Source organism: Thunnus maccoyii, chromosome 7 (assembly GCF_910596095.1).
Source record: "Thunnus maccoyii chromosome 7, fThuMac1.1, whole genome shotgun sequence".
Classification (NCBI taxonomy): domain Eukaryota; kingdom Metazoa; phylum Chordata; class Actinopteri; order Scombriformes; family Scombridae; genus Thunnus; species Thunnus maccoyii.
In genome coordinates this window covers 15,669,432-15,695,027 of record NC_056539.1, presented here as the reverse complement: position 1 = coordinate 15,695,027, position 25,596 = coordinate 15,669,432, and the positions used below count along the sequence as shown (strand labels likewise).

Here is a 25,596-nt window from a genome sequence, read left to right as displayed (position 1 = left end):
GAGATGATCTTTAATTAGGATTTTTCATGCAGGACTTTTAATTGTAATGGAGTTACCACTGAGGTTATGTCCTCAGTATAGGATAGATAGATAGATAGATAGATAGATAGATAGATAGATAGATAGATAGATAGATAGATAGAAATATAATATTGTATAATACAACGGCTAACTGAATGAATAAATTATGCAAAATCCAAAAATGGGAGGATTGCACTTTGACTCAATGACCAGTATTTATAAAGTCCTTGCTACGGCCCTGATTTTGTTGTATTATTTCACACATTTAACGCTTCATGCATGGTTTGTTTTTGGCTGCAGGGCTGACAGATGATAGTACAGACAGTGTGAAGTCCGGTCAGATGTCTGAAATGATCCCTGTGCTGGAGGTCCAGTGCGGGTTTTTCAGCGGCCTCTGTCTGTGTCTGGCAGCAGCGCAGCGTGAAAGCAGTAGGAAACAGAAACACTATGGCTGCCACTCTGTCTCTTACTCAGGTAACACTGTCTCACAACTCTAATCTAACGACAGCAAACGTTTCGCGCTCCTCCGTCGGCTCAGCTTCGGGGGGACGTTTCGACAGTGTCGGTGAAACCGAGCAGGCAGAAACGCGGACTTGCCTCGATCCTCGTCCCTCTTTTTTTGGAAGTTTAGTCCTGCTGTGAAAAGTTTCTGCCTAATCTCTTTGGGGGCTGCGTAAGGGCGTAGCTAGCTAGCTAGCCTGCCAGCTAACAGCTAGTTTGTGTGGACAGTTGAGCTGTTTTAGAGCCGCTTTATCAAACTTGAGATAAGCTATGTAACATTTCTTGGCTTCGTGTGTATATATATATCATGTTTTGCGCTGCCTCGTTTTAATGCAGGCTAGTTGGTCCTGGTCAAAGAGATGTTAATACGAGACACCCATGTGTGGCTGTGTTGTGGCTTTACTGTCATTTTTGTTTTGCTAGTAAAGCCTTTGCTAACAATGTTTTCCGCTAACGTTACAAATTAACTTAAGTTTCAGGCTGTGTATGTTAAACACTTATGTTGGCGTCCGCTTTGCTGTTTATGTAGCTTGCTACATGGTCAGGCTGAGTAACCAACCTGTTTATTGCTGTTATCAGACGTAAACAGGCTTCACTGACTGGGTTAGTGTTTCTTCTATGACCTTTTGTGAAAGTGGACAACGTTAACTGTTAGCTTGTTTTCTACTATGTTTGTTTTGTGTCCATAATAACGTTCACAGCAAAAAGTCCAGATAGTGAGAACTTCGTTTTTTGTTTTTTTTTTGCTAGCAAGAGGAAGTGAGCTTGAGTAGCCAGAAGCCGCCTGAGTTGTCACAAAATGTCAGTCTGTGTGCTATACCGTAAAGTAGATAGTGCAACTTATATGGAAAATAGTTTGCATAGTAGATAACTTATTTAGCAGGTAGCAGGCAGGGCTAATAACTAGGTGCAGGACTTGCTACCTGAGCCACTGTTGCCTCTAACAACAGACAGGAGCTGCAGCAGGTTTGACATCATTATCTCTTACAGATGAGTTCAAAAACCTGTTCATATTATCTCTGTGTTGTGCAAGTTTATCGGTCTGTCAGCCAGTAATGCTTGTTTTGAGTATGCTGTCGGCTTTGCCATCTGATAATCCCCACACAGACCTACTGTTTGGTGGTGCTAGTGACATTAACGTGTTTTTATTGCCATGGCTGGATTAGTAAATTGAAATTTCTGGAACAAACTAGACCGACCTGTCAGCTGCTGCACTGTGATGTATCATGCTATCTGCTGCAGTTTTGTATAGACGAGCTGGGGGATGATTGAAGGGTGTTTTTTCAATGCTCAATTAAAGAGACAACAGTACAAAGACCACAGTGTTACAGCCACCATCAGTTCCAGGCACACTATTGTGTGTCACAGAAAAAAGTTGCATTGGCCAGAGAAAGATAAGTGTGAGCGGACAGTTATCTCACTGTAAATTGGCAGTTGACAGGCAACCTTGACGAGCTGTGTTTTTCTTCCCTCAGATATGTAAGTCTTGAACAACGCTGACACCCAAGCAGAGTTTGGCCATACTGTTTGCTTTTGTTTCACATCAGGGAGTGATTTTTTTTCATGTCAGTTTGTTCTCAGTAAGACAGCTTTACCCGCTGGTTGAATAGCCACTCCCCTAGTTGATTCATAGTTCAAATAATTACTGTCCACTCTTTTTCTCTTTCACTTCAATGATTTAAAAGCACATCAACAAATTGTCAGCTTCAGCTGTATGAAGAAGGAAACGCTGATTCTTTTCCTGTTCTGCCAAGTGGAGGACGATCAGCTGTATTAAAAGAGGAAAGGGGGTTGTTAAAGGAGGATATGACATAAGGTGAAACTTGCTTTTGTCTGTCGAGTGAGGCCCTGTTGTCGCTCTGCAAGTGGACTATCACTTGTCTTCGGAAGTGTAGCCTGAAGTCAGACACATGTTATCTCTATCTCTGTGTGCAAATCAGCAGAAACCGTCCTGACTCATACAAGTTCACTGTATGTAGCATACAGTAGCTCTCATATAATCATTACGGGAATTGTCTGACTAATGCAGAACTTATTGGTGAGTTTGTCAATTAATTGGTTAAGTCACTTGTCAAGCAAAAAACTGGTTCCACCTTTGCAAATGTTAGCATTTGCTGCTTTTCTCTGCTTTATAACATAGTAAATTGATTATATTTAGGTTTTTGCGTGTTGATTATCTACAGCTCCTCAGAACTTTTGTTGGCATTTTATGACTAAATGATTAGTCGGTTGATTGAAAAGATAATACAGGAATAATATAAGGAAAATTATTGTTAGTTGTAACCCTAATCTGACATCGGTATAGGTTAGTCCTCTTAAACTATATGTGTTGTGCTGAAGAAACTTGGCTACCTTGCCTTCGTTCATAAAAAAACAGGTCTACCGAGAGCTGTTCTTTGGTACAGTGAACCAACTGAAATGTTGCTTTTTGTCCTGTTTTGTCCTGTTTTGTCCGAGCAGTGATCAAAGTCACTGTTAATTTTTACCTGGATGATGTGTTGGGCCACTGACAAACTATTCAGCTGTTTCAGTGACAGAAATGTCACTAAATCCCCTCCTCCATCTGTAATGAATTATCAGTCGTTGTTTTGTTTTTTTTGACAGCTGCCTTGGCTCAGCAGATGACACACTTAGCGAGCAAACACTTGTTGATCGTGTGAGCTTTTTTTTAATCTGAATGTGCAGAATTGAAAAAGCTTTTGAAACACTAGTTTCTGTGTCATATTATATTGAAAACCATTTTAAGGATTGGATACGTTGCATGCATAAACCTTAAACAGGCTGCTTGAATAGAGAAAAGTGAGGTTATGCATATAAATGTGATCTAAATCAACACTGTTTGGGTTCAATCTGTAAACTTTTTTAAAAAAAATGTGGATCTCTTGTCTTCCCCAACAGCTCTCCAGTGGAAATCCCATCTATGACAAATACTATCGACAGGTATGCAAATATATCTTCACAGCAACAAAATTCATGGCTTATAAAGAGTAGAACATGGTGTTTTTTCAGGCTGATTCAGCTGCTATTCTATTGTAATTGCTTTGGGTTTTTTTTGTAGTTTGGGTGAACCAACCCTTTAAACTTAGAGAGAATCTACATAATAAAGCTTTAGCTGCATTAATAAACTGCAGTGGTGCAGTGTTGCAGTGATCTCTCTTCTCTCCTATCCAGTCTCTGTGTCCAGCAAAAGGAAGTGTCTTTATGAATTAATAATGTTTCCCTTTGCACAACATGTTAGGGGAGCTAGCTGTGAGCCTCATGAAAGAGTACTAACAGATGCAATTCCACACTAATAGACTGCCGAGAAAATGGCTTTGGTTTATTATCAGTATTGATTTAAGTGAATCAGACACTCCCATAACCCACAGTGTAATTCTCACAGTTTTCATTTGTTCTGTATTTGCTTCTCCCTTACTTGCAGCTAAGAATGCAGCTGGAGCTTTCTCACATTCAAACACTGCTCTTTTGTCAGTGTTGTGGTCTAAAGCATCTGGCTAATAAGAAATGCAATGTGTTTGTTAGCAGTACAGATGTGTTAGTGTTGTTTCTGAGATTATGTAAGCCCTGATGAATGTGTGTGTGTGCAGGTTTATGGAGTTTGTGTTTTTGTCTGTTTGTGTGCAGGTTGATCCGACAGGCAGCGGACGGGTGGCAGCGGCTGATGCGGCTCTGTTCCTGAAGAGGTCGGGCTTGGCCGACCTGGTCCTCGGGAAGGTAAGGAAAGAGTCAAATCAGCGCAGATGCAACACCTCTCTGCTGTCTTTGCCATGTTATGTTGATGGAGATAAATATGCTAACCGTGTACGTCTCCATAGATCTGGGATTTGGCAGACTCTGAACGGAAGGGGGCTCTCAACAAACAGGTAAAAATGCCTTGTGGAGTCGCGTCATTAAGGGTTTGTGTGTTTTTTAGATGCATCAGGTGTGTGTGATGACTCGCTTTACTGCACCTCTGTTCCCCTCAGCAATTCTTCATAGCGTTGCGGTTGGTGGCCTGTGCTCAGAATGGCCTGGAGGTGGCGCTCAAAAGCCTTAATGTGGCTGTTCCTCCCCCCAAATTTGTAAGTCTGCTACTGCACATTTCAACACACACTGTAGGTGTTATAAATGCAGCTGCTTTTAGTTTGAGGGTAGCTCTAAATATATTATACATTTGCAAGTATTGCTGTCAAGACAAACTATTCTACTGACATTTGATTTCACTGCCATAGCACTTAAAATATTATTCAGTCTTGAATTCAAACATAAAAACAGTACATTTTTCACTCTAGACTAAGATTAACAGAGTTGCGTTTATCTCCAGCATGACACAAGCAGCCCGCTATTAGCAGGAGGAGTGGCCATTGATATTCCCTGGGTTGTCAAGGTGAGGCATTAATAAGTCTTTTTGTTTGTGTAGTGATGCAGTGATTTGTGTTTATCTTAAATTTGCCTTGTTATCTTTGTCTTCCTCATAAATGACATTTAGATAGCTTATTATATAGTACATTGTAACAAATAGTGCCTACCTTAAACAATTTAAAAGCAAAGCAAGTGTGTACTTCATTTTTTTAAAAATTAGCTACATCGGGATGAGAAGTTTACACCCTGGGACTTTAATCATCACACATATGTTTTGTTTTTTTCCCCAGCCTGAGGAGAAGATGAAGTTTGACTCCATCTTTGAAAGTCTGGGTCCAGTAGGAGGGATGCTAACAGGAGACAAAGTCAAGCCAGTCCTGCTAAACTCCAAACTGCCAGTGGACATCTTGGGCAGGGTATGAGCTCCAAACTATGAAGCAGTACAGATGATCACTTGCACATTGGTTTCATCTACTGCGCTGGGATTAATAATAACAGTGCAGGCAAAGTAACAAAACAAAATAGAGAAATGCTGTGCTTCATAAAAATAAATAAAAATAGCTACAAATGTACAGCAGGTGGCAGTAAAACCCTCAGGAACTTATTTAAACATGACTGTTACTGTACATGATTGACATCAAATGAAACAGCACCATGCAGTTTTAAAAAAAGGATGTGAAACTAAAAATATGTTGGGTAGAAAATGAAATCGGAGAGGAAGTGAGAATTGGCAGTGAGTCAGAGTTTTCAAGGACACACGGCGTTATGTATCATATAGTTTTGTGATGATGCACATTTAACAATACCGTGTCTTTGTGTTGAAGGTGTGGGAGCTCAGTGACCTCGACAGAGACGGCATGTTGGACAAAGACGAGTTTTCTGTGGTAAGAAATGATCCCAGATAGAAAGAATTCAGAGGTTACAGTTAGAGTTTGCAGTTAGTCTCATTGTAGGCTATGTTTTCACTTATATATTCAACCCTGCTCTCAATATATGACAGCGTTGATACTCCAGGCAGTTCCAGCAGTTTTCTTGGTCTTCACAATTAGAATATTTTTGCTCCAGGAACAGATTTGAAGGTTTCTACACCCAATTTTGTGTTTATATGTCTGTACTTATATTTTAAATACAATCTTGGAAGCTCTTACAGGTTGTGAAAATCATTTCTGTAGACCTCAAGACATGTGGAAGAAGTGCAACGACTGAATAACTACAGGATGGTTTATCGGTAATTGTCTTTTATCATTGATTTTTTTTTTTTATTGCCCTTCCCCAGGCCATGTATCTGGTGTACAGAGCTTTGGAGGGAGAGCCTGTCCCCATGTCCCTACCGCCTCCCCTGGTTCCACCCTCCAAGAGGAAAAAACCCTCAGTGCCTCCCGTGATGCCCCTGTTACCCTCGCCCCCCTCTGTCAAAGACAGTCGCTCCTCCCACGCTGGCTCTAAGACCATGCCCCACCCCCCTAAACCCGCCCCAGCTCCTGTCCCAACACCAGCAGCTGCTCCTGTGAGTACGGGACCTGCCGCTCCTGTGCATGCAGCACCAGAAAAGGTTTTGGATGTTGTATTTTATTACCACATATCTGTAAAATGATGTCAAATTGGTTAGTTCAGTGTGTTTTTCAAAAGAACAAGACGAAAGGGAGTTTGAAGGCAAGTGAATTTTGAGTTTGAGTTAGAATAATGTTATCAATGTTGGCTGATTTAAATTCCAACTGTGGTTATGAAGCAAGTAAAGTTGTTAAATATAAGTTTTGTTTCCTATCCAGTGGGTGGTGTCGCCAGCAGACAAAACCAAGTATGATGAACTCTTCAACAAGACAGATGGTGACATGGATGGGCTGGTATCAGGACCTGAAGTCAGAGATATTTTCCTCAAAACCGGGCTGCCGTCTGCCACACTCGCACGCATCTGGTAAGCAGGGACTCCAAAGCTTTGATGCACAGCTCTGTTCTGTAAACACACAGGTTGTCATTATGTTGTTAATGGATTTTCAAACTTTCACTGTCTAGTCTAGTAAGTCAATTTGATTTATTTTAGCCTAAAATTACAAATTTGCCCCAAAGGGTTTAAGGATATGACACCCTGTATCCTTAGATCCTCAGTCTGGAAAAGTAAGCGCTCCCAAAAAAAATGTAATAAAGAAACGTCAAGATGAACAACAGAGGAGAAATGGTACTTATAATAAATAGCACCAGTAAAATTTCAGTATGGAGAAAGAGAATTAACCAACATAGCATGTAATGTAACTTATTTCCTTCCTTCTTAGAGTCATTTTTTACAGTGACAATATTAGGTAAGAATATCACAGTTGCCAGAGGTCATTTTAGTAGTGTTACTGTAGGTTGCACAAATTTAATGAATCTAGAATAGAAAATTTCATTTCAGTAAGGACTGGGGTTGAAAATAGAAAGCTTTGTAAATTGAAATTATTATAAAGTCTTGTGACAGGAAATACAAAATATTGGGACAATGACAATAAAATAAAAATAATAATTAAAAAAAACATACAGAAAATAAATACATAAAAATAAAGGCAAATTTAATTCTATATGTTTGCAAATATGTAATTATAATAATTAATTTTGGTTCTGAGGAGATTTTAGAGTTAAAACAATATGTGAAATCATGAAGGAAAAGAGAAAATATTGGTAATTTTCTTTTGGAAAATGACATTTTTAAATAAAAACATACCCATTATAATCACATCAACAACAATATTAACTTTATGGGCTTTACATTCAAAATGTGTTAGAACATCTTTAACAGACAGTTTAAATGGATGATGATGGAAATGAATGAATGAGCTAAATTCTGACCAAATTTGCCTATGAAGTTTTTTGTTTGTTTGTTAGTTTTTATTAAACCACAAACATTTCAACACCAACAAATATAATGATAATCTGGAGCGAACTAAGCCTGATTGTCATATGAAGCTATAATTGTACAGTACATGATACTGGTGCTGGATAATAACAGCAGTTTTCATAGCGCTGCAGTGCCCGTCGACACATCTAACCAGGAGAACATATCATCATATGGATTTTTTTACTTCACACTGCTGATTAACTTCTGTCCTGTTGTGACTGTCCTGTGTATTGACATCCATAACCATTGAACATGATGATCAGTCAGGCTATCAAAAATAGTCTTTGCCTGAGGTGTAAATCATTACTGTCTTATGTAACTTTGTGTTTGTGACTGTTCTCTCAGGGAGCTCTGTGACATTGGAGACATAGGAAAACTGACCCGAGAGCAGTTTGCCCTAGCTCTTCATCTAATCAATCAGAAGCTGACGAAAGGCCTGGACCCTCCGCAGAACCTCTCCCCAGAGATGATTCCTCCCTCCGACAGACAAAACATCAAACAGGTGAGTCACTCTGAGCGCTGTGAATAAAAATAAAATGATAGCGAGGGACGTCTGGATCCTTTTACAGTCAGTACATTTATAAGTTGCCTGAACGATCTGTTGCTGATTGCTTGGTGAACCCACATCAGCCCTGACTCTCAACCTGATTTACATGTGATTCATCCCTGATGATGATGGTATTGATTACAACACCAGAACAGCAGTAGTAGTTTTAACCATTATAACTGGAATTGCTTGTTGATATAGTGTAGTTTTATATACAGAAGACAGACATCTACCATGATTTTTGCTATTTAAGCACAAAAAAATTGTTTGTATGATGATTTGTATTGATTGTTTTGTTATATTTTTTGGATAAGTTATTTTTTTGACTTATATTATTCCTTCTTTCTCCTGTTGTGTTTATGTGTGTTTTGGACTTCTTTTTTTTTTTGGCTTGCAACTGTGTGTCTTTCCTTTCCTCTCAGTGCAGCACTTTGTTGCTGTCCCCTCTGTGTCTGCTCTTTGCATTTTTACATTTCGTCCACTTCACATGTGTATGGGGACACTTCTGAGTGAGTGTGTAGTAGTTACTTCAGTCTGGTGCATCTCATTACTCTCAACAGGCTACCTCTCCTTGGCATCTTCTCTGCAATGTGTCGCTCTAACCAATTAAAATTGATGTTTTGATTTGGCTTTTTCATGCTCTTCCCTATGAAGAAATCTTAATATCATCACCATCATTAGCTGTTTAAGTATTTAGGCTGCAGATGTAAGCTGATTAGAGTAGAGGCTGCTGTTTTTTGTATTTTGGGATGCACCCATGGCACCACATCTAGTTAGTGGCTGCAAATCAAAGGCTTGAAGTTTGTTTGATTTCTTATTTAATGGACAACAGAATGAGGTTGTTGCATTCTCCACCTGCTTAGATGACAAAGTGAAATCAAACAGTAGATGTATTTCAACAAAACTTTAGAACCCAGAGCTTTGCTAGGACCTAATTACAAGTATCCTTCCTGTATCACTACATCGAGCCACCGTACCTTCTTACCATCCCTTCCCATCCCTGTCTTCATCAGTGGCTTTGTGTGCATGTTTTGTAAACACCATCAGTGTAGCTGCTGTTCATTTGTTTGTGCTGTGCTGTGACCGTGTTGTTTCTTATACTGTAATATCTGTATCTGCAGTATCCAGGAATTTTACCAACATCTGAGTGCTTTCAGTGTCCTCCGTAGTTTTTTAAAATGTGATAAAAGTGAATTCTTAGCCCAGAGTAAAAGGAGTTCCTCAGTGTTATAGTGTTTTATCTGCAGTTGGGATCCACCTCTTAATTGTTCTCTGTCTTACATTTTCTCCAGAACAACGTGGCGAACCTGGCAGCTGACTTCTCTGCCATCAAGGAGCTGGACTCTCTTAGTAATGAGATAGTTGAACTACAAAGGTAAGCTTTTGTTCTTATAAAAATTGTACAATGCATGCAATTTCCTATAAGCTGCAACCATATTGGTGCAGATTATGTTACTTGTGCTGCTGTTATGAGGGGAGGCCTCACTACTGTGGATGGTCATGAATCTTCCTAATAGATAAGGTGTTTAAGCCAGTTTTTGACTGTTTAGTTAAAACTAAATAATTCATTCTAGGTGTGAGGTACAATCTCTTTAATGTGTTATTGGAAAAATACTATCTGTATCTCAAATAGCGTAATTTAAGGCTCTTGGGATTGAAATTCAGTCGGCTGTCCAGGCAAGTGACCTCGGGGCAGTGACAGCAACAGTCTGGCTGCATCGCTGTGTCTTGCAATGACCATCAGGGAGCAGTGTTTCCCACAAACTGAGAATTTTTTTGCAGTGGTTTAAGTGGTATAGGTGTGGAAGGATGTTGAGGTCTGACATCTGAGAGTCAACTGAAAAACAGCGCTACATTCACAAGCTCGCCTACAAATCGGGAAGTATTTTTTTCTAATCCATAGAGCTGCATACTCGATAATATAAACTCAAATAAATTGTATATATAACTACTAATCCCATGTTAAAACAGTTGGTATTTGTGAAGCACATTTGGTAAAACCTAGCAGTCTATAAAGGTGAGTTATGTAGCTGGTGTTGACAGTGATGTGGAAGTTAAGAGAGAAGGAAATGTGCAGGATATGCAATATGTGTTTGCCAGACTGTATTACTTCCCCTTACCTTTATTTGGAAGAAAGATAATAAAAAAAAAACATTCTACCAGATACATTTAACTTTCTCTCCTTTTAAGAAGGAGTGAAGGAAGGAAGAACCTGTTTTTGCATCATATCATCTTTTTAAAACCAAAATCCTACCCAAGACACTCATATTGAGCATCTTGGTGCATCTTTATAATGGATTAGGCTGTCTTTAAGATCATGACAAGGAAAACTTTGCTTGTTTAACTCTATCAAGATGGTTTACTTTGTGTACTATGGAGAGTCTAATCTGTCTTTTTAGAATATATCCTGTAACAGCAGTGTTGATGCTGAATGAGTTCTGCATGTTGTGCTTCATTTAAACCTTTTATCCTTTAACAAACCTTTAGAACAAATCACAATGAACTGGAGGCTGCCTTATGGATTCAATATCAAACAATACAAGCTTCATGTTAATCAGAATCAGTTGTTATGGACTTTATTTCCATAATTTACAGCTTCCCTATTTATGAAAGCAAGCTGAGAGTGAGAAGTGAAAAAGAGGCCTCCCACCCCACCCCCACCTTTCGATATATACATGCACACACACGGACACAGATGTTTACACGCATATTAGATGCCAGCTGTTCAAGGTAGGACTGAGAGTTAAGAAAGATGAACTGAAGTGGAAACTAGTAGAGAGCTTCAGAGCTTCAGAAAGGCACCGAGAGCTTGAAAAGATGATGCATGTTTGTGACTGCTTCAAAATGTGGCAGCGACCTTCTGCCCAAGAGGAGGAGGATGGTGATGATGATGGTGATGGGTAAGAGGAGGATGGGAGCGATTTTCCGCTTTAGTTGACTGTGGGTTTGTGGGTGGAAGATGTGCTATTATCAAGGGAATTATGCATTTTGATGTGAGAGGAGAGCGAGGATATAAAAATAGGTACTGCGTTTGAAAGTTTTGTTGTGTTATTTTTGGTCTGTGTTAGATGGATGGCTGAGGATAAGTGCTTTCTACAGTTGATGCTTGTTTTTGTTCAATTCAGTCATCTAAAAGTGAAACTGAGCTGGTATAATGTGTTGTCTTATGTATTGTTCTTACACAACAAATGTGCATTATACATACTTGAATGTTACCTTTTGTTTAGGATGTATGAATACCGTTTTCAGAACTGAAACAATAACACAAAATGTATTTGTAATTTGTCAGTCTTAGCATTAGGCTATCCTAAACAAAACATTAGCTTCTCACTCTCATAGCCTGTAGTGCACAAGCCTCCACAGACGGCAATAATTAGCACTGAGAGAAAACAAGTGAGCAGTCTGGTGAAATGGACATAAATAGTTAGAGGGGGTTGATCAAGAAGAATACGGCTCTCACTTTAAAAATAACACAAAATGATACCAGTACTTGTGGTAACAGTATTTTTATAGTGGCATTCAGTTTTTACTGAAAGGTATATTAAAATCAAAGTGTCAGTATATATAAGGTGCTTCTTCCATATCTTTGGTGCTGTTGTTCTACTTTTTATGTTGTTTCCTTTCTTATACATACAAAATGCACTTTTAAAAACTTTCATAATTTCATAATGTTTAGGAAGTCTGAGGTAAAAATATCAGACATGCAAGTGAATGAAATCCAATACACACTGGATATCAATATCTGCTGCAAAATGACTCCTACTTTCATATTAAGCCTCATTCATATGTACAATGACAGTTATCATAGTGTTATCATTCTTATCATTCATGATCACTTGTAAGGTTTAATGGTTTGAGGGGTTTTTAATGAAGTGTCTTATATCACCACCTTGACTACAACACACATTTGAAGCTAATTGAAACATTTCAGGTGTTTTATATTAAATAATGTACACTAGTAATGATACATCCCTACTATCCTCCCAACTCATTTCTTCTTTTCTCTGTCTGGCTGGGTGGATGAAAGAGTGGAAAGTAGAGGGAGGACGAGCACGCAGACAGCAAAAATGATAGATGTTGTAGGTTGGCTCATCATCACTCGTCCCTCCTCCCTCCCTTCCTCTGTCAAGTCAGCCATCTGCTTCTCACTCCTCATCTCCCACACATTTAACTGAGCAAGCACACACTCACTTTCTCCGACACTCACCCTCTTCAAGCTTACAGCGCTGTACATCTGCAGCCTTGTTATACTGGAAGCCTCACACACACACACACACACACACACTACATCTTTCTTTGTGTCACGTCTCACACACACACACACACACACACACACACACCTGCTCCAGCTGCAGGCGGCTCTCTGTACTGTGGAGTTGTGATTTCAGGAAAGGATCATGGTTGCTCAGGGAGAGGAGGTGGTGGTGGTGGCAGCAGCTCAGGGGCAGGGTGAAGAGAGCTGGCTGGGGCTGGGTGGGCTTGGAGTACCAGGTCTACCCTCTCTGTCTTTGGTGGCTAAATACTCATGTCTGTTGTGCTGGACCCCCAGGGAGAAAACGTCTGTGGAAGAGGAGATCAAGGAGAAGGAGGAGGCCATCAGACAGCGCAGCAGTGAAGTGCAGGTAAGGTCTCACTGCCTTTGTTTGTCTGTGAGTTTGTCATTGTTCCTTTTACAGTGGGTGAAGAGGAAAAGAGGGAGTTATGTGCAAACAAGATGAATGCTTCTCTGTTCTATTGTTTTTGTAATTGGTGCTTTTCATTGATATATTTATTTCTGCTTTTTGTCCCTTCTTTTAAATAAAAATCCAGGCTAGACAAAACAGAAAGAAACTGACGTAGGTGCTCAAGCAGTTATTCAATTTTGTTTGGATGAATATACTGGAGTAGGAGATCAATAACGTATTTGGCTGGCAGTCTCAAATGCTTGTTCAGAAACACAGTTACTGTTGCTCAGAGAGGGAGAGGCTGGTGTCCTTGTGTAGGCGTGTCTGCCTGCTCTTGAGCCTGAGAGATGGGCTCTATTTTGGGAGCTGATGACTTAAAGGGCTAGTTGGCTTCACTTTGGGGAATTTTAGTCCGATGTCGGAGCATGAGGGGTGGGTCTCAAGGGAGTCTAACGCTGATGTAGCTGAATTTCTTGGCTGCACTGCAGGGTAGCCTTGAGTGCTTTTGGCCATTTATACTGTATTGTGTTTGTGTATCTGAGTTCATTCCAGGACATCACATATTCTATGCTTTGGTTGTCGTGATTTCCGGCTAGCCTTGCAAATATTCTGCTCTAAGACTTCCCCTGCGGTGTCTCAGTAACATCCATTACTTCGAAGTCAGCTGCAAAACAACATTGGTTTCATAAACTAAATTCTGATCAGGGAAATCATTTTTCCAGTTTTCACTTGAAAGCACCATTTTAGAAGACTTTTCAATCAGTCAGACTTTTCAGCTGCATTTTAAGAAAACGTCGAGAACAATGCATACAAAATTACAAAATATCTTTGTGGGTGGGTGTGGTATCACGTCTGTATATCTGTATAAGTTTTTATATATGAGGTAAAATTACTCCTTTGATTATTTTCTAACCTCACATAGTTTTCTGAAGCTTTTCTGGAACAATTTCAGTTGCCAGTCTAATGGAACGGATACGCCTGCATTTCTAATAATATCCTACAATACACACATGATACAGGACTTACAGGATGAGGTGGCAAAGGAGAGCGAGGAACTGCAGCGGCTCCAGACTCAGCGTCAGAAAGTCCAGGAGGCCTTGGAGGAGCTGGACCAACAGAAGGGCTCCCTGGAGGAGCAGCTGGCTCACATTCGCCAGCAGACCAGCCAAGAGACCCAACTGGTATGTCTGGTAGAATTTTCTTATCAATTTCAATACTGGAAAGCTACAGCATGTAATTATAGAAATGACTGACCACTGGTAAAACACATCAGTAGATTAAATTGTTAACATATTTCAGTCTCATAACTATCCTCAGTCACCAGCTTATTTATACTGGTTTCATCTATCTCAGATTTCATCACTGCAGTCGGAGCATGAGGAGCAGGAACAGAGGATATGTCAGTATGAGGAGGAGCTGGTTCAGGCTCGAGAGGAGCTCTTAGCTTTGCAGGAAGAGAGCAGGAAGCTGCAAGAGAAGGTGCAGGCCGCTCAGGAGCAGCTCACACCTCTTCAGGAGTCTGTGCGTGACTCCTTCACACAAGTTGCACAGGTCAGTTTGAAAAATCGATCTCCTGAGCTCATAAAAGTTCCTTTCTCTGCGGTTTGTAGGATTCATGTTTTCAATCTGTTTTATCTCTTCTCTTTCTCCATATTGTTCTAGTTTTCCTTTTAACCTCTTCATCTCTCTGCCATTTAGGTTCAGCAGAAACTGAACGACCTTCAGGTGGAGGAGAGGTCAGTGACTGCCCAGCTCAGCTGGAAGAGAGCCCTGGAAGACAGCTCTCCTGTCATGGTCAATGGATCAGCAGGACCCACAGCAGAGCTGCACCAGGGGGACCTCTTCCAGCAGGACCTTTTCAAGGAGGACCAGCCTAAAGAGCTGAAAGAGGAGGAACCAGCTGCTGTGAGCAATCTTCAGAAAGAACATTCGGATCAAAAAGAGAAAGAAGGAGTGAATGAGAGAGAAGAGGAAGAAGAGAAGGAGGAAGAGAGTCCTAAGACGTCAGAGGAGGAAAAGCAGAAACATGATGCCTTGGATGATCTCTATACTAGTCTAGCCTCCTCTGAGAAGTACAGTAATATCAGTAATATTTCAACTGTTGCCAAGCCACAGGAGAACAGTGTTTGGGTAATTAATACACTAACGAACACCTGCAAACATGCAATAATTGCAGACTTAATTTACATTTGGTGTGATGACAGTTTTTCAGCAAAACAAGAATTGTACACAATGTAAAATATAATGTATAAATTGTCAGAATATGCGTCATTGCTTTGTTGTCCTTTCATGTCTACAGGAACACAGTAGCCCTACTCCTGATGTCTCTTCAGAAGTCACAGATGATGCAGAGGAATCGCCTAAAGCCAGCCCACCAGAGGTAAAGGCCCAGAGTTACTAAAATATACTTCTGTCATACAGACAGTAAATTTAGATTTCTAGTTTCTGTGTATTTTTGTTGTGTTATATCATTTAGTGAAACAGGTTTTCTAAAACATTATCACCACAGCCCTTTGTCTAACCCACAGTGTCCCTGTGTAAAGCTGTTTACACAAGACACAGGCATGAGATGTGGGTCATGTGGTGTGTCTAAAGAGCTGTTGTTTCCATTACAACTAGGGCTGGGCACTACATTGCTATTATATAGATTTTTTTATTTGATTATATTGATTTGATCGTTTTAAAGGTTGCATTACAGTAAAATGATGTAATTTTCTGAACTTACCAATGATTATTTATCAAAAATCTCATTGTATAAATATTTTGTGAAAGCAGCAGTAGTCATCCCTATGATATTGTTGCAATATCGATATTGAGGTTATTGATCAAAAATATTTGTTGTAAATATTTGTCATGGAAAACTCTAGAGAAATACAAGATAATCTGATCATATACTGAAAGATCTTAATGCAGGAGAAGATGCTTGAGGTTGCTTTGGGATCTGACCCGATCATTCAGAGGTTTTCAGAGACGTATTCTACAAAATATGTTGAGTAAACACAATGTTCAAGTTATTTACTTTGATGTTCAGGCTAATCAACAGGGCTCGTGTCACGCTTCAACAGGTTGCATCACCAGAGCCAGAGAGCAAACAGGAGCCTGCAGAGTCCCCAGAAACCACTGTCACCTCATTACCACCTCAAGTTGGACCTCGCTCTATGCCACCCCAGACCAACCCCCCCTCCCTGCCTGAGATGGACTTCTTCCAGTCAGACCCCTTTACTGACCGTGAGTCCTCTCAAATGTCTGAAGTTCAGTCAACAGTTTAAGTATAAAGAGTCAAACTTCCTGCTGAAATTCCACCTGTTTTGTAAAAGACTATCTCGTTCAAATTTGATGATGATTTTCCTTTGCAGATGATCCATTCAAAGATGATCCATTTGGAAAAGCAGACGTTGCAGGTGAGTGAAACACAGCCTTGAAGCTGATGAACAGGCAAACTAATCTCTTTAATGTAAAACAAATCCTAATAAAATGCATTTGATGGGTTATCTGACAAACATTGTTTTTACAATAACAAATGTTAACACACTGTATCTGTTGCTGGTTTTGTTCGATCAGATCCTTTCGGAGGAGATCCATTCAAAGGGACAGACCCCTTTGCTGCAGACTCTTTCTTCACACAGACCTCCTCAGATGACCCTTTTACTGCTTCAGCTGACCCATTTGGCACCACTGCCGACGCGCCAGAACCGGACCTGTTTGCAGCCAAGCTGAATGATGCCACAGCTGCACCGGCAGAAGATCCAGATCCCTTTACCTCCAAATCCACCAATCCAGCTCTAGCAGCCAAGGATCCATTCAGCTCCGCAGGGAATCATAAGGCTGATTCTGACCCATTCGGAGGCAAAATGAACGCCACGGGGGAGGCGGATCCATTTGGTTCTCAGGATGGAGGGACAGATCCCTTTAACTGCTCTCCACCAAGCTCTGATCTGGCTTTGGTGAGTAGGACTACTGTAAAACATAGTGACGATGTAATGATTTGCCCACTTTGGTCTCGACTAAAATGTGTCAACTATTGATGGATTACCATGAAATTCATTCATGTTGTTCATGTGAGAATATCAGAGACAGTAATGGATTTATCGATCTATCCCTGACAAAGTCTGATGTGTTATTTTTTATAATATGTTAGAGTTATCAGTAACCCTAAACATCCTCAGGATGAATTTTAATAACCGGTGATCCCTTGATCTCACATCACATTAAGTTTGATACACATGTCCACAGCTGTACAATATTCTGAATATGCTTGTTTTTCTGTTTTTTAGAAGGACACTGCAGCAACCAATGACCCATTTGCTCCAGGTGGTACTACAGTGAGTGCCAGCTCAGACCCAGGTATGACTTAAAAAAAAAAAAAAAAAAGGAACGCATAATATTGTACAAAATACATTATTACATTATTACAGTAGTGGGAGTGTTGTCAATTTTATATGCTTAGTCAGTTTGTGCTCATGTGTTTCAGACCCATTTGCTGCTGTGTTTGGTAATGAGTCATTTGGAGGGGGCTTTGCAGATTTCAGTGCCTTGACAAAGGTAATTTTCAGATCATTTTCAGATCAAGCTGTGCTGATTATGTCCTCTCTTCCAATGTCCTCAGTGTACACAGCACTGAAATGAAATATGGTAGTTTGTGACACTTAGTATGTAGTGAAACACACTGAATATTTGCTCCTTAATAATGACTGAAAGGTTGAATGTCAGTTGCGTCAGTGGAAGTTGAAATTGTTGCGTCACTTCTGCCACAAAACCAGAACAAGTATAGACTGAACCTGGAGATTGTCAGTGAGTTAGTGAGTGTATTGTGGTTTTTATGAGGAAACCACTGCAACAGTAACAGCAATTCACAACCGTTTTTCATGGGCAGTGTCATAAATTGTTGGACATTCAAAGTAAGAGCTGTGACAAGTGTGTTGCATTTATTAACTAAATATGGAGTCATATCAGAACATTTCTGCTGTGCATTTCTCAACTTTAAAGGACCAGTCTATAGGATTTAGTGGCATCTAGTGGTGAGGTTGCAGATTGCAACCAACTGAACACTCCTCACCCTGCCCTTCCAAGTGCGTAGAAGAAACTACTGTGCCCACAAAATTCGCAAAAAACTCGAAAGGCCCTCTCTAGAGCCAGTGTTTGGTTTGTCCGTTCTGGGCTATTGTAGAAACATGGCGGTGCAATATGGCTGGCTGCGTGGAAGAGGACCTGTTCCCTATGTAGATAAAAAGGGCTCATTCTAAGGTAACAAAAACACAATTCTTATTTTCAGGTGATTATACACTAATTAAAACATACTTATTAATATTATATTCCATTTCTGCCAACAGATCGCCCTAATTCTTAAAAAACTGGTCCTTTTAAGAGCAAGCAGATGGCACAATAACGCTCTGAGTCTTCCTCCTATCTGCAACTCCTCATCATATTTTTTTCCCTGTTTTTATAAATATGTGTTTTACTCGGTGTGATTTCAGTCAAATGGTGCTGACCAGTTTGGCATCAACAATAAGAACCTGTTCCAGGATGACAACCAGTCTGCCAGCCCCGACATGCCCCCAGCCCTTCCCCCAAAAACGGGTACGCCAACTAGACCCCCCCCTCCACCTCCAGGTCAGTACTTGTATTGTTCAGTCTTATTATGGTAAAGGTACACTTTATTTGTGCTTGCTCTGTCTTTCCACCCGTCCTCCCTCTGTGTATCATTTTAATATCTTAATGTCGCTTTTCTGTGTCTCACCTGTCCAGGTAAGAGATCCTCCATCTCCAGAACAGAGTCCTCTGACTCCTTCCATCGACGAGGGCACTTCCTCCCACAGACTTCGGGAGACTTCTCCTCCTCTTCCTCCTCCTCTTCCCTGCCTGCCAAGGATCCTTTAGCCGACCCCTTCGCCCCCTCCTCCCCTCCTCGTCACAACGTACGGGAAGCTGACCGATTTGCCAGCTTTGACAAAGTGAGCACCTCCCTCTCGCCCTCTCCCTCACCTCCACCTGACTCTCTGTAGACACGCCCTCCTCTCTCTCTCTCTCTCTCTTTTTTCCCTGCTCATAAATCGCATCCAGTTGTTCAGTTAAACCGCAATCCGCCAATCAAATCAGGCCAGCCTTATAAATCACTCCATCCACTGCCAGTAAAAACCCCTAAAGAAGTGAACTAATCAGCTCACATAAAGTGGCACAGGTTCTTCATGCTTCATTTGTTTATTTGATCATTTCATTTTCTACAGCTAAGTTGACACAAGCTATTGACTCTTCTAAATTTGAATTTGTTTTCCTTGCATCCTGTCCGCTGCTGCTTGTGTATATTTTATTACGAATATTTTCTTGCCATGTTAAGATTCTTCCTACTTGTAGTTATTTTTTGTTACTGATTTATATCTGGATTGCACTTAATTTAAGCCCTATGATTGAAGTTGCACTGTCAAACTTGATGAAGAAATGTACCGGAATGTGATTATAAATATATTTAATATATGAAGTCTGCAACATATTTGTAGATGCAGACAGGTTTTGGAGTCCCTGGTAATGTTTGGCAGTGAATGGAGAGATGACAGGCAGCTTGCATTTGGCTTTTGTTAGCCATCCCAGCTCAGTACAGTGACATTACATCCTGTGCATATTTCATGAGATATCTTTTTTTATGAGAACATTTTTCTCGCAGAAATATTTTATGCACCTTTTCTTTTTTCTTTTTTTTTTTATTACACTGCAATTGTGTCTCAGGTGAATTTCAAACTGGTTCAAACTAGGTCTGACCAATGACTGAGCTCAGAGTCTATTTGTTGCTGAGTCAGCACAACAATCGTGGCAGAAAGGTATTACATCAGTTGACCTTGATTTAACGAGAAGCAGACGAGCGCCTGCTGCATCATGAGCGAGATCTCGTTTTATGAAGTTAATGAAGATATAGCTGTTATACAAACTCACTGAATAAATATGTTCCAGTGCACTACAGAGAGAAATACTGCGTTTAATAATTTCCTCTCACAATTAATCCTGGCTGCACTAAAGAAATTACAGTTCCCTGGATTTTCTTTCCCAACTCTGAAATATGTGTAAATATGTCATTTAATATATAAAATACGTGACATCCTAAAAAAAACAAAAAAGATACCAAACGGGCATTGTGAATTGGTCTAAACACGGGTTGAACTCCTGCGGATACATCGTTAACAGTATTAAAATCATGTGAGCTCCTCCTTTTGTAATAGTGCATAGAAATGTACCGTCATGCTGTGAATTTGGGATGGATGACTTTTATTATTACAAAACAAATGAGTGTTGATTTCAGTGCCTCTCCCCTCACGTGACTATCCCCGCATGTCCCCGTGTAACCTGCACGCACTAACTGTGTGTTTGATCAGCTGGCTATCGTTCGCTCACACCACTGCCACTCCTCAAATCATTGTTTTTGTTTTTGTTTTGTTTTTTTTTCCTCCCATGCATCCATCCATCCATCCATCTATCTATCCCTTCATCAGTTCATCCCAGTCTCAGCCCTTGTCTGGTCCGCAGTGTGTTGTGGAGAAACAGATCGGCTGTATTCTCTCTGTGTCTTTACACCTCTATGTCAAAGAAGTTGAATAAAGAGTTAAATCAAGGGCACCATCTATGGCTTCTATGTGCATCCATGACATCACTATAAGCAACTGCGTGAGTTTTTAAAGGACCATACCGCAGCTTTTGCATTTTCAGTTAATTTATCACAAGTTGTCACTATACTTAACATTACTACTGACTTTTTTTTTCAAAACCTTCTGTATTATTTGAACATTTCTATTCTTTCAAGCAGCCTACTTCTGTTTGAAAAGTTATGTAATTCCTCCATTGCAGTGCCACAAGAAATACGGATATATTTTCTTACTGTACCGAACAGAAGGTAAACCAAATAGTTACTTGGAAATAAGGAAAAGCTACAGTGTGGTATGCTTTGGAAACTGTTTGGCAGTTATATAAAATATAGATGATTTGCACTAAATAAGCTAAAAGATGCAATAACACCAGTATGGTCCTTTTTTAAAGCATTTTTGACAGATCAAAGCACTTCAGTGACTAAACGTAAAGTGGACAAAGATTTTTAAAAAAATACCAGATAACATATATGTGAAGGGTTTTCTTTAAAGTTCAATAAAAAGCATCTCCTCTCTTGCTAAGTACTTTATTGATGTCTGATTTCATTCATATTTGAGAGCAGCAGTGTTAAATGCATGTTTTCTTCTGAGTCCATTACATGTTTCTTAGATCTTCTCATCATGCATGTCCTGCACCACCGCACACCGAAATCATCGGCTCTTAAAAGTACCTGCTAGTGACCGTCGTTATCGCTGCCTACTTTTGTTTTGCATGGGTGTTTACAAAGTTGACCTGCGATGCTTCTGTCTGTCATTGAGAATAATCAACCTTTTGACACAGCATGTCTTGTCCGTAATGATTAACAGCAGCTTACTGCTGTTGCCTTGAACCCGTAAAAGGATGTGATTTTGGTCACATGACTCCTATTTGTTCCCAGCTCTGATCTGATCACATGTGACCACAAAAGGACACGCCTGAAGGGTGAAGACTGTCACTCTTTTCATGGTCAACTTTGATCCAGTTAAATGGACATAAATGGCTTGTTTGTTTGCTTTTTAAGGTTGGTTGGTAGGGGGACTGAAACATGACATTTTGGATTTGAAGGCCACACAGTGATGGATCTTTCTCATGACAGACGTGTTTGATGAGTCTAAGCTTGTAACTTTGAGGGCGCTGGTAATGATAGACGTTAATCAGTTACAAATTAATGATTAGTTAAACCTGTGCTTCTCCTGCAGTGAAACAAAACACTTCCACTTTGTCAGTGAGGTTTCAAAGTGTTGATCATAAATGTCAGTTAGGTGTGGGTGGTGTGATGATATATACCATGAGATGATATGAATTTGTTCATATTTATGGGTGCCATAATGTGTTCAATAGTTACTGATTTTTTTTTTTTTATGAAGTACCTGTATTTGTCAAGTTTTTTTTAGCCAAAACCAAACATCCATCAACTGTTTTTGAATGCATTTTCCAGGAAATGTACGATATTATCAATATTGTGATATAAAACTACATATGGCGTGAAAGAGCGTTTTATCCATACTGCCCCCAACAGTTCAGGGATTTAGATCAGACACTGTGATGGCTGACAACCTCCTCTCAAAGCTCCTCACAGACACTGTGGCAACCTCATGATTTATTTTCACTCTCATAGAAGCCTCAGTTTAAGCGCTTACAGATGCTTCTTACAGTGACTACAGCATTCTGGCCACAAGATTACTCCCTTTCAGGAATTATTCCTGTAATCATGGATGTCACAGGGGTATACACAGACAGAAACACCTGTACAATGTCATGCAACACCCCCCACAAATTTATCAGTGGGATTTATGCACAAGTTTTTTTTTATCTTTGAGAATCTGTTAACTACGTATATGTGTGTCTGTCTGTGTGTCTCCTTTATCCTCATATATCCTTGCATATGTGTGTGTGCGTTCCTTCCCCGTGTGTGTGTATGTGTGTGTGTTTTCTGTGTTCACGGAGCAGTATCCAACAGAGGAAGACATGATAGAGTGGGCAAAGCGCGAGAGCGAGCGAGAGGAAAAGGAGCGACTCGCCAGGCTCACCCAGCAGGAACAAGAAGACCTGGAGCTGGCCATCGCTCTCAGCAAGTCTGAACTCTCCTGAGGAGCTCATTCACCCTTCCTCCTCCCCCTTTCCCCCCCTCTCTTCCCCCCTCCACCGGCCCGGCACGGCACAGCACAGCCCGGCCTAGCCCAGAAAGCACCAAAGCAACGTGGGGACTGTATAGGACTGATTCAGCAGCACCTGCTGACCCCCATGATGAGACTTTCTTAGAATAAACCCATCTCTGAATCTTTCGACGCTTTTCTCCCGAGACTGCGTTCACAGTTCAGTGGCATTGCAGTACCGCGTTTTCCCAACCTGTTGATCTCTGTGGTTTTAAACAGAGGAGAGGACCGTGATGGAGTGTTCGTTATTAAGAACGGATTGTTGAAGATGAAATGCAGTGAATATGGATTTAGAGATTGTCAAGTGTTAAGATTTTCATGTCCCATTGATTTCAGCACCAGGCTACAAGTGCCGCATTAATACACCAGAATGTAATTTATTTAAACATGCACTTAAAACTCAAAAGTCCAGTCTTTGTCCACTAACCAAACCCACTATTATTCAGTCTAAGCTCTCACTAGCTTCTAAATTTATGTTGAGGTTTTCATTAGTCATTTTGTGGAGCATGGAAATCCCCAAATTTCCTTCCAGCTCACAGCTGCTGTGAACTGTGTGCTAAATATCAACAGTAATCTAGGAAAAACAATGTGAGGTTTTGAAGGCTCTAAAACAAAACCTAGAGGTGAAAGCCAGTCCCTTTTTGAAATGTAGTGACGGTAGATTTTTTTCCAGTCCTGTACAACAGCACAAGGCCTATGAGATTTTTTCATTTTTTATTTTTTGTGACAGGATTCAACATTTCTAAACCATTTTAACTGGAAGTTACCAGTCCTCTGTGAAATGATGTGAAGTGCATGTGCAGATTTATACTAAAATTGAACAAATCCATCGCAGCTACCACATTCAGCTCCTTGAAACTTTATTTTTCTTTTAACTTTGGGTTGTGCCTTGCTTTTCCCTGCCTCTGTTCTGTCTGCGTTAGAGAGTTTATTTTGTGGGAGATGCTGAAAGGAATGAAACTACATCCATAACAAGTACTGACTACATATTCATTTTGCATTAAAATTCAGGGCACACTACAGTGGATGGCAGAACGTAAGTGCATAATTATTTTTGAGACGTAAACACTGTTTAAAGTCCAACATTTGATAGGTGAGATTTAGATAATGCAGCTCTAAAAATGGGTTTTTGTCACCCAGAAACTTCTCTTCTTTTAAATGGTATGATAACTACATTAATTTTCTCAATAAGCCATCAATTGTAGGCAATATTTGAGACATTTTATAAATGTGGCCTGAGATAAAAATAATGTTTTTTTGCTTGTTTGGTTAGTTTGGACACCAATAAGTTCAAAAATAGAAAGTGGGATGTCATAGATGAAGGTATGGACATGGGAAAACAGATTTAAATGGAAATTTAAATAAATAACCTTAATTGTATTGTTAATCCTGATTGAACCACTTAAGGAACCTCCTGTCTTGCTCAAGGATAACTACTTATTTTATGAGAAGTGTATTAAAAACTGATCTACTTCCTGGAGTCGGACAGATATGACTCATTTCACCACATTTCACACCAGGCCTCGTTTCAAAGTGTGCCATTCTTGGTGTTTATTAGCATTTTTTTCTCCAGGATATTTTCCCTCTCTTAAGGATAACTGGATTTCACAGAGTCAGTCAAATATGCTTAGCGTCTGTGCACCTCATGCTCTGTGGGGATTTAACTTGCAAAAAAGCCTGACAGTGTTGTGAGCAGAAACGCTCCCGTCACACTGCATCCTCGTGCTTGTAAACACCCACACAGCAGCTGGCCGTTCTGTAATTCTTCTTCTGTTGGGTAACGTTGTGTTTCCCCCATTTTAAAAGTTACTTAACACTGTGATAGAAGGTTTCTGACAAGGGAAGACTTGAATGAATTGCAGAAGGTCTTTTGTTTTTTATTTTCTTAAGTAATTTTCTGACCAAACAATGAACAACATTTTGGGCAGCCCTTCCTGTTCTGACTTTTTTTTTTTTTTTCCTCTCTCTCTTTTTAGCCTTGTCATGAATTTCCTCTTCTCATGTTTAAGCAGTCTACTGTCTGTGGCTGATGCAACACTTCCTACTGAGTGCAGCTCATATTGCAGTTCACATATATTGTAAATACAAGAGAACAGGAGTTGTTGTCTGTCTTTTCTTCACTTTCACAGCTGAGTCTCTTGTTATACTGTATGCGTTTTCATCCTCTCGCATGTAAAGGTCATCAGTTACTGTCATTTGTACAGAGTCCTTGAATTTTCCAAACCAAGAACCACTTCTGTTTGTAGGCTTACCCATAAAGGCTTTTTAAACTCAAGCTAATTCTATTTTATTTTGTATTTTCTAACGTGTAAGAATAATCATTATTTGGGAGGTTTGGACAGAACATGTTATGCATTTAATTGAAACAATAAAATATTAAAAACGTGTAGTTTTTGCAGTGTGCCTGTGTGTGTTTTTACTTTGATCAAGTTGTTAGCTGTCTTCAACAGGAAGTGGTGGAAGAAGATTTAGATCCTTTTCTTAAGTAACAGTAGCAATACTGCATTAGAGGTTATAGTACAGATGTATTATGAGCACTATATCAGAAGTAAAAGCAGTGTACTCATTACATAGAATGACCCTCATCAAATGTTTATTATATATATTATATTACTGGATTGTTATTATTTATGCATATATATAGATCAATGTGGCGTGAACTGTAACCACTTTACATGCTACTTGGTAGTTTAATCTATAGCAACACATTAAGCTTTATGAGCCAAAGTTAAGAAGTTCAGATTTATCTGCAATATAACAGAGATAAATGTAGTGGAGTCAAAAGTACGATATTTCCCTCTGAAATGTAGTGGAGTGGAAGCAGCGAGTAAGTAAAGTAAATTAGGTGTACCTGAGAATTTCAGTACTTGAGTAGTACATGTACTTTGT

The 25,596-nt window shown here is 39.9% G+C and overlaps 1 protein-coding gene across 5 annotated transcripts; it reads left to right on the top strand.

Moving 5' to 3' along the window:
* The first annotated feature begins 379 nt into the window (after positions 1-379).
* eps15 (epidermal growth factor receptor pathway substrate 15) lies at positions 380-25,108 on the top strand. Of its 5 annotated transcripts, XM_042416317.1 has the most exons (27): positions 1,516-2,001; positions 2,208-2,338; positions 2,466-2,560; positions 3,421-3,462; positions 4,147-4,236; positions 4,338-4,385; positions 4,488-4,583; positions 4,826-4,888; positions 5,154-5,279; positions 5,688-5,747; positions 6,140-6,415; positions 6,633-6,778; positions 8,078-8,234; positions 9,572-9,654; positions 12,829-12,901; positions 13,963-14,124; positions 14,297-14,494; positions 14,642-15,073; positions 15,243-15,323; positions 16,009-16,171; positions 16,300-16,344; positions 16,505-16,887; positions 17,218-17,287; positions 17,415-17,485; positions 18,418-18,553; positions 18,689-18,894; positions 22,502-25,108. In XM_042416317.1, the coding sequence occupies exons 3-27, from the start codon at positions 2,546-2,548 to the stop codon at positions 22,640-22,642; spliced, it is 3,363 nt and encodes a 1,120-aa protein (XP_042272251.1). In that variant the 5' UTR covers positions 1,516-2,001; positions 2,208-2,338; positions 2,466-2,545; the 3' UTR covers positions 22,643-25,108. The 5 variants fall into 5 exon arrangements, with proteins under 5 accessions (XP_042272252.1, XP_042272248.1, XP_042272251.1 ...); XM_042416315.1 differs by having other exon boundaries at positions 1,516-2,338; XM_042416318.1 differs by lacking the exons at positions 1,516-2,001; positions 2,208-2,338; positions 2,466-2,560 and adding an exon at positions 380-495 and having other exon boundaries at positions 6,140-6,370.
* Positions 25,109-25,596: the final 488 nt, after the last annotated feature.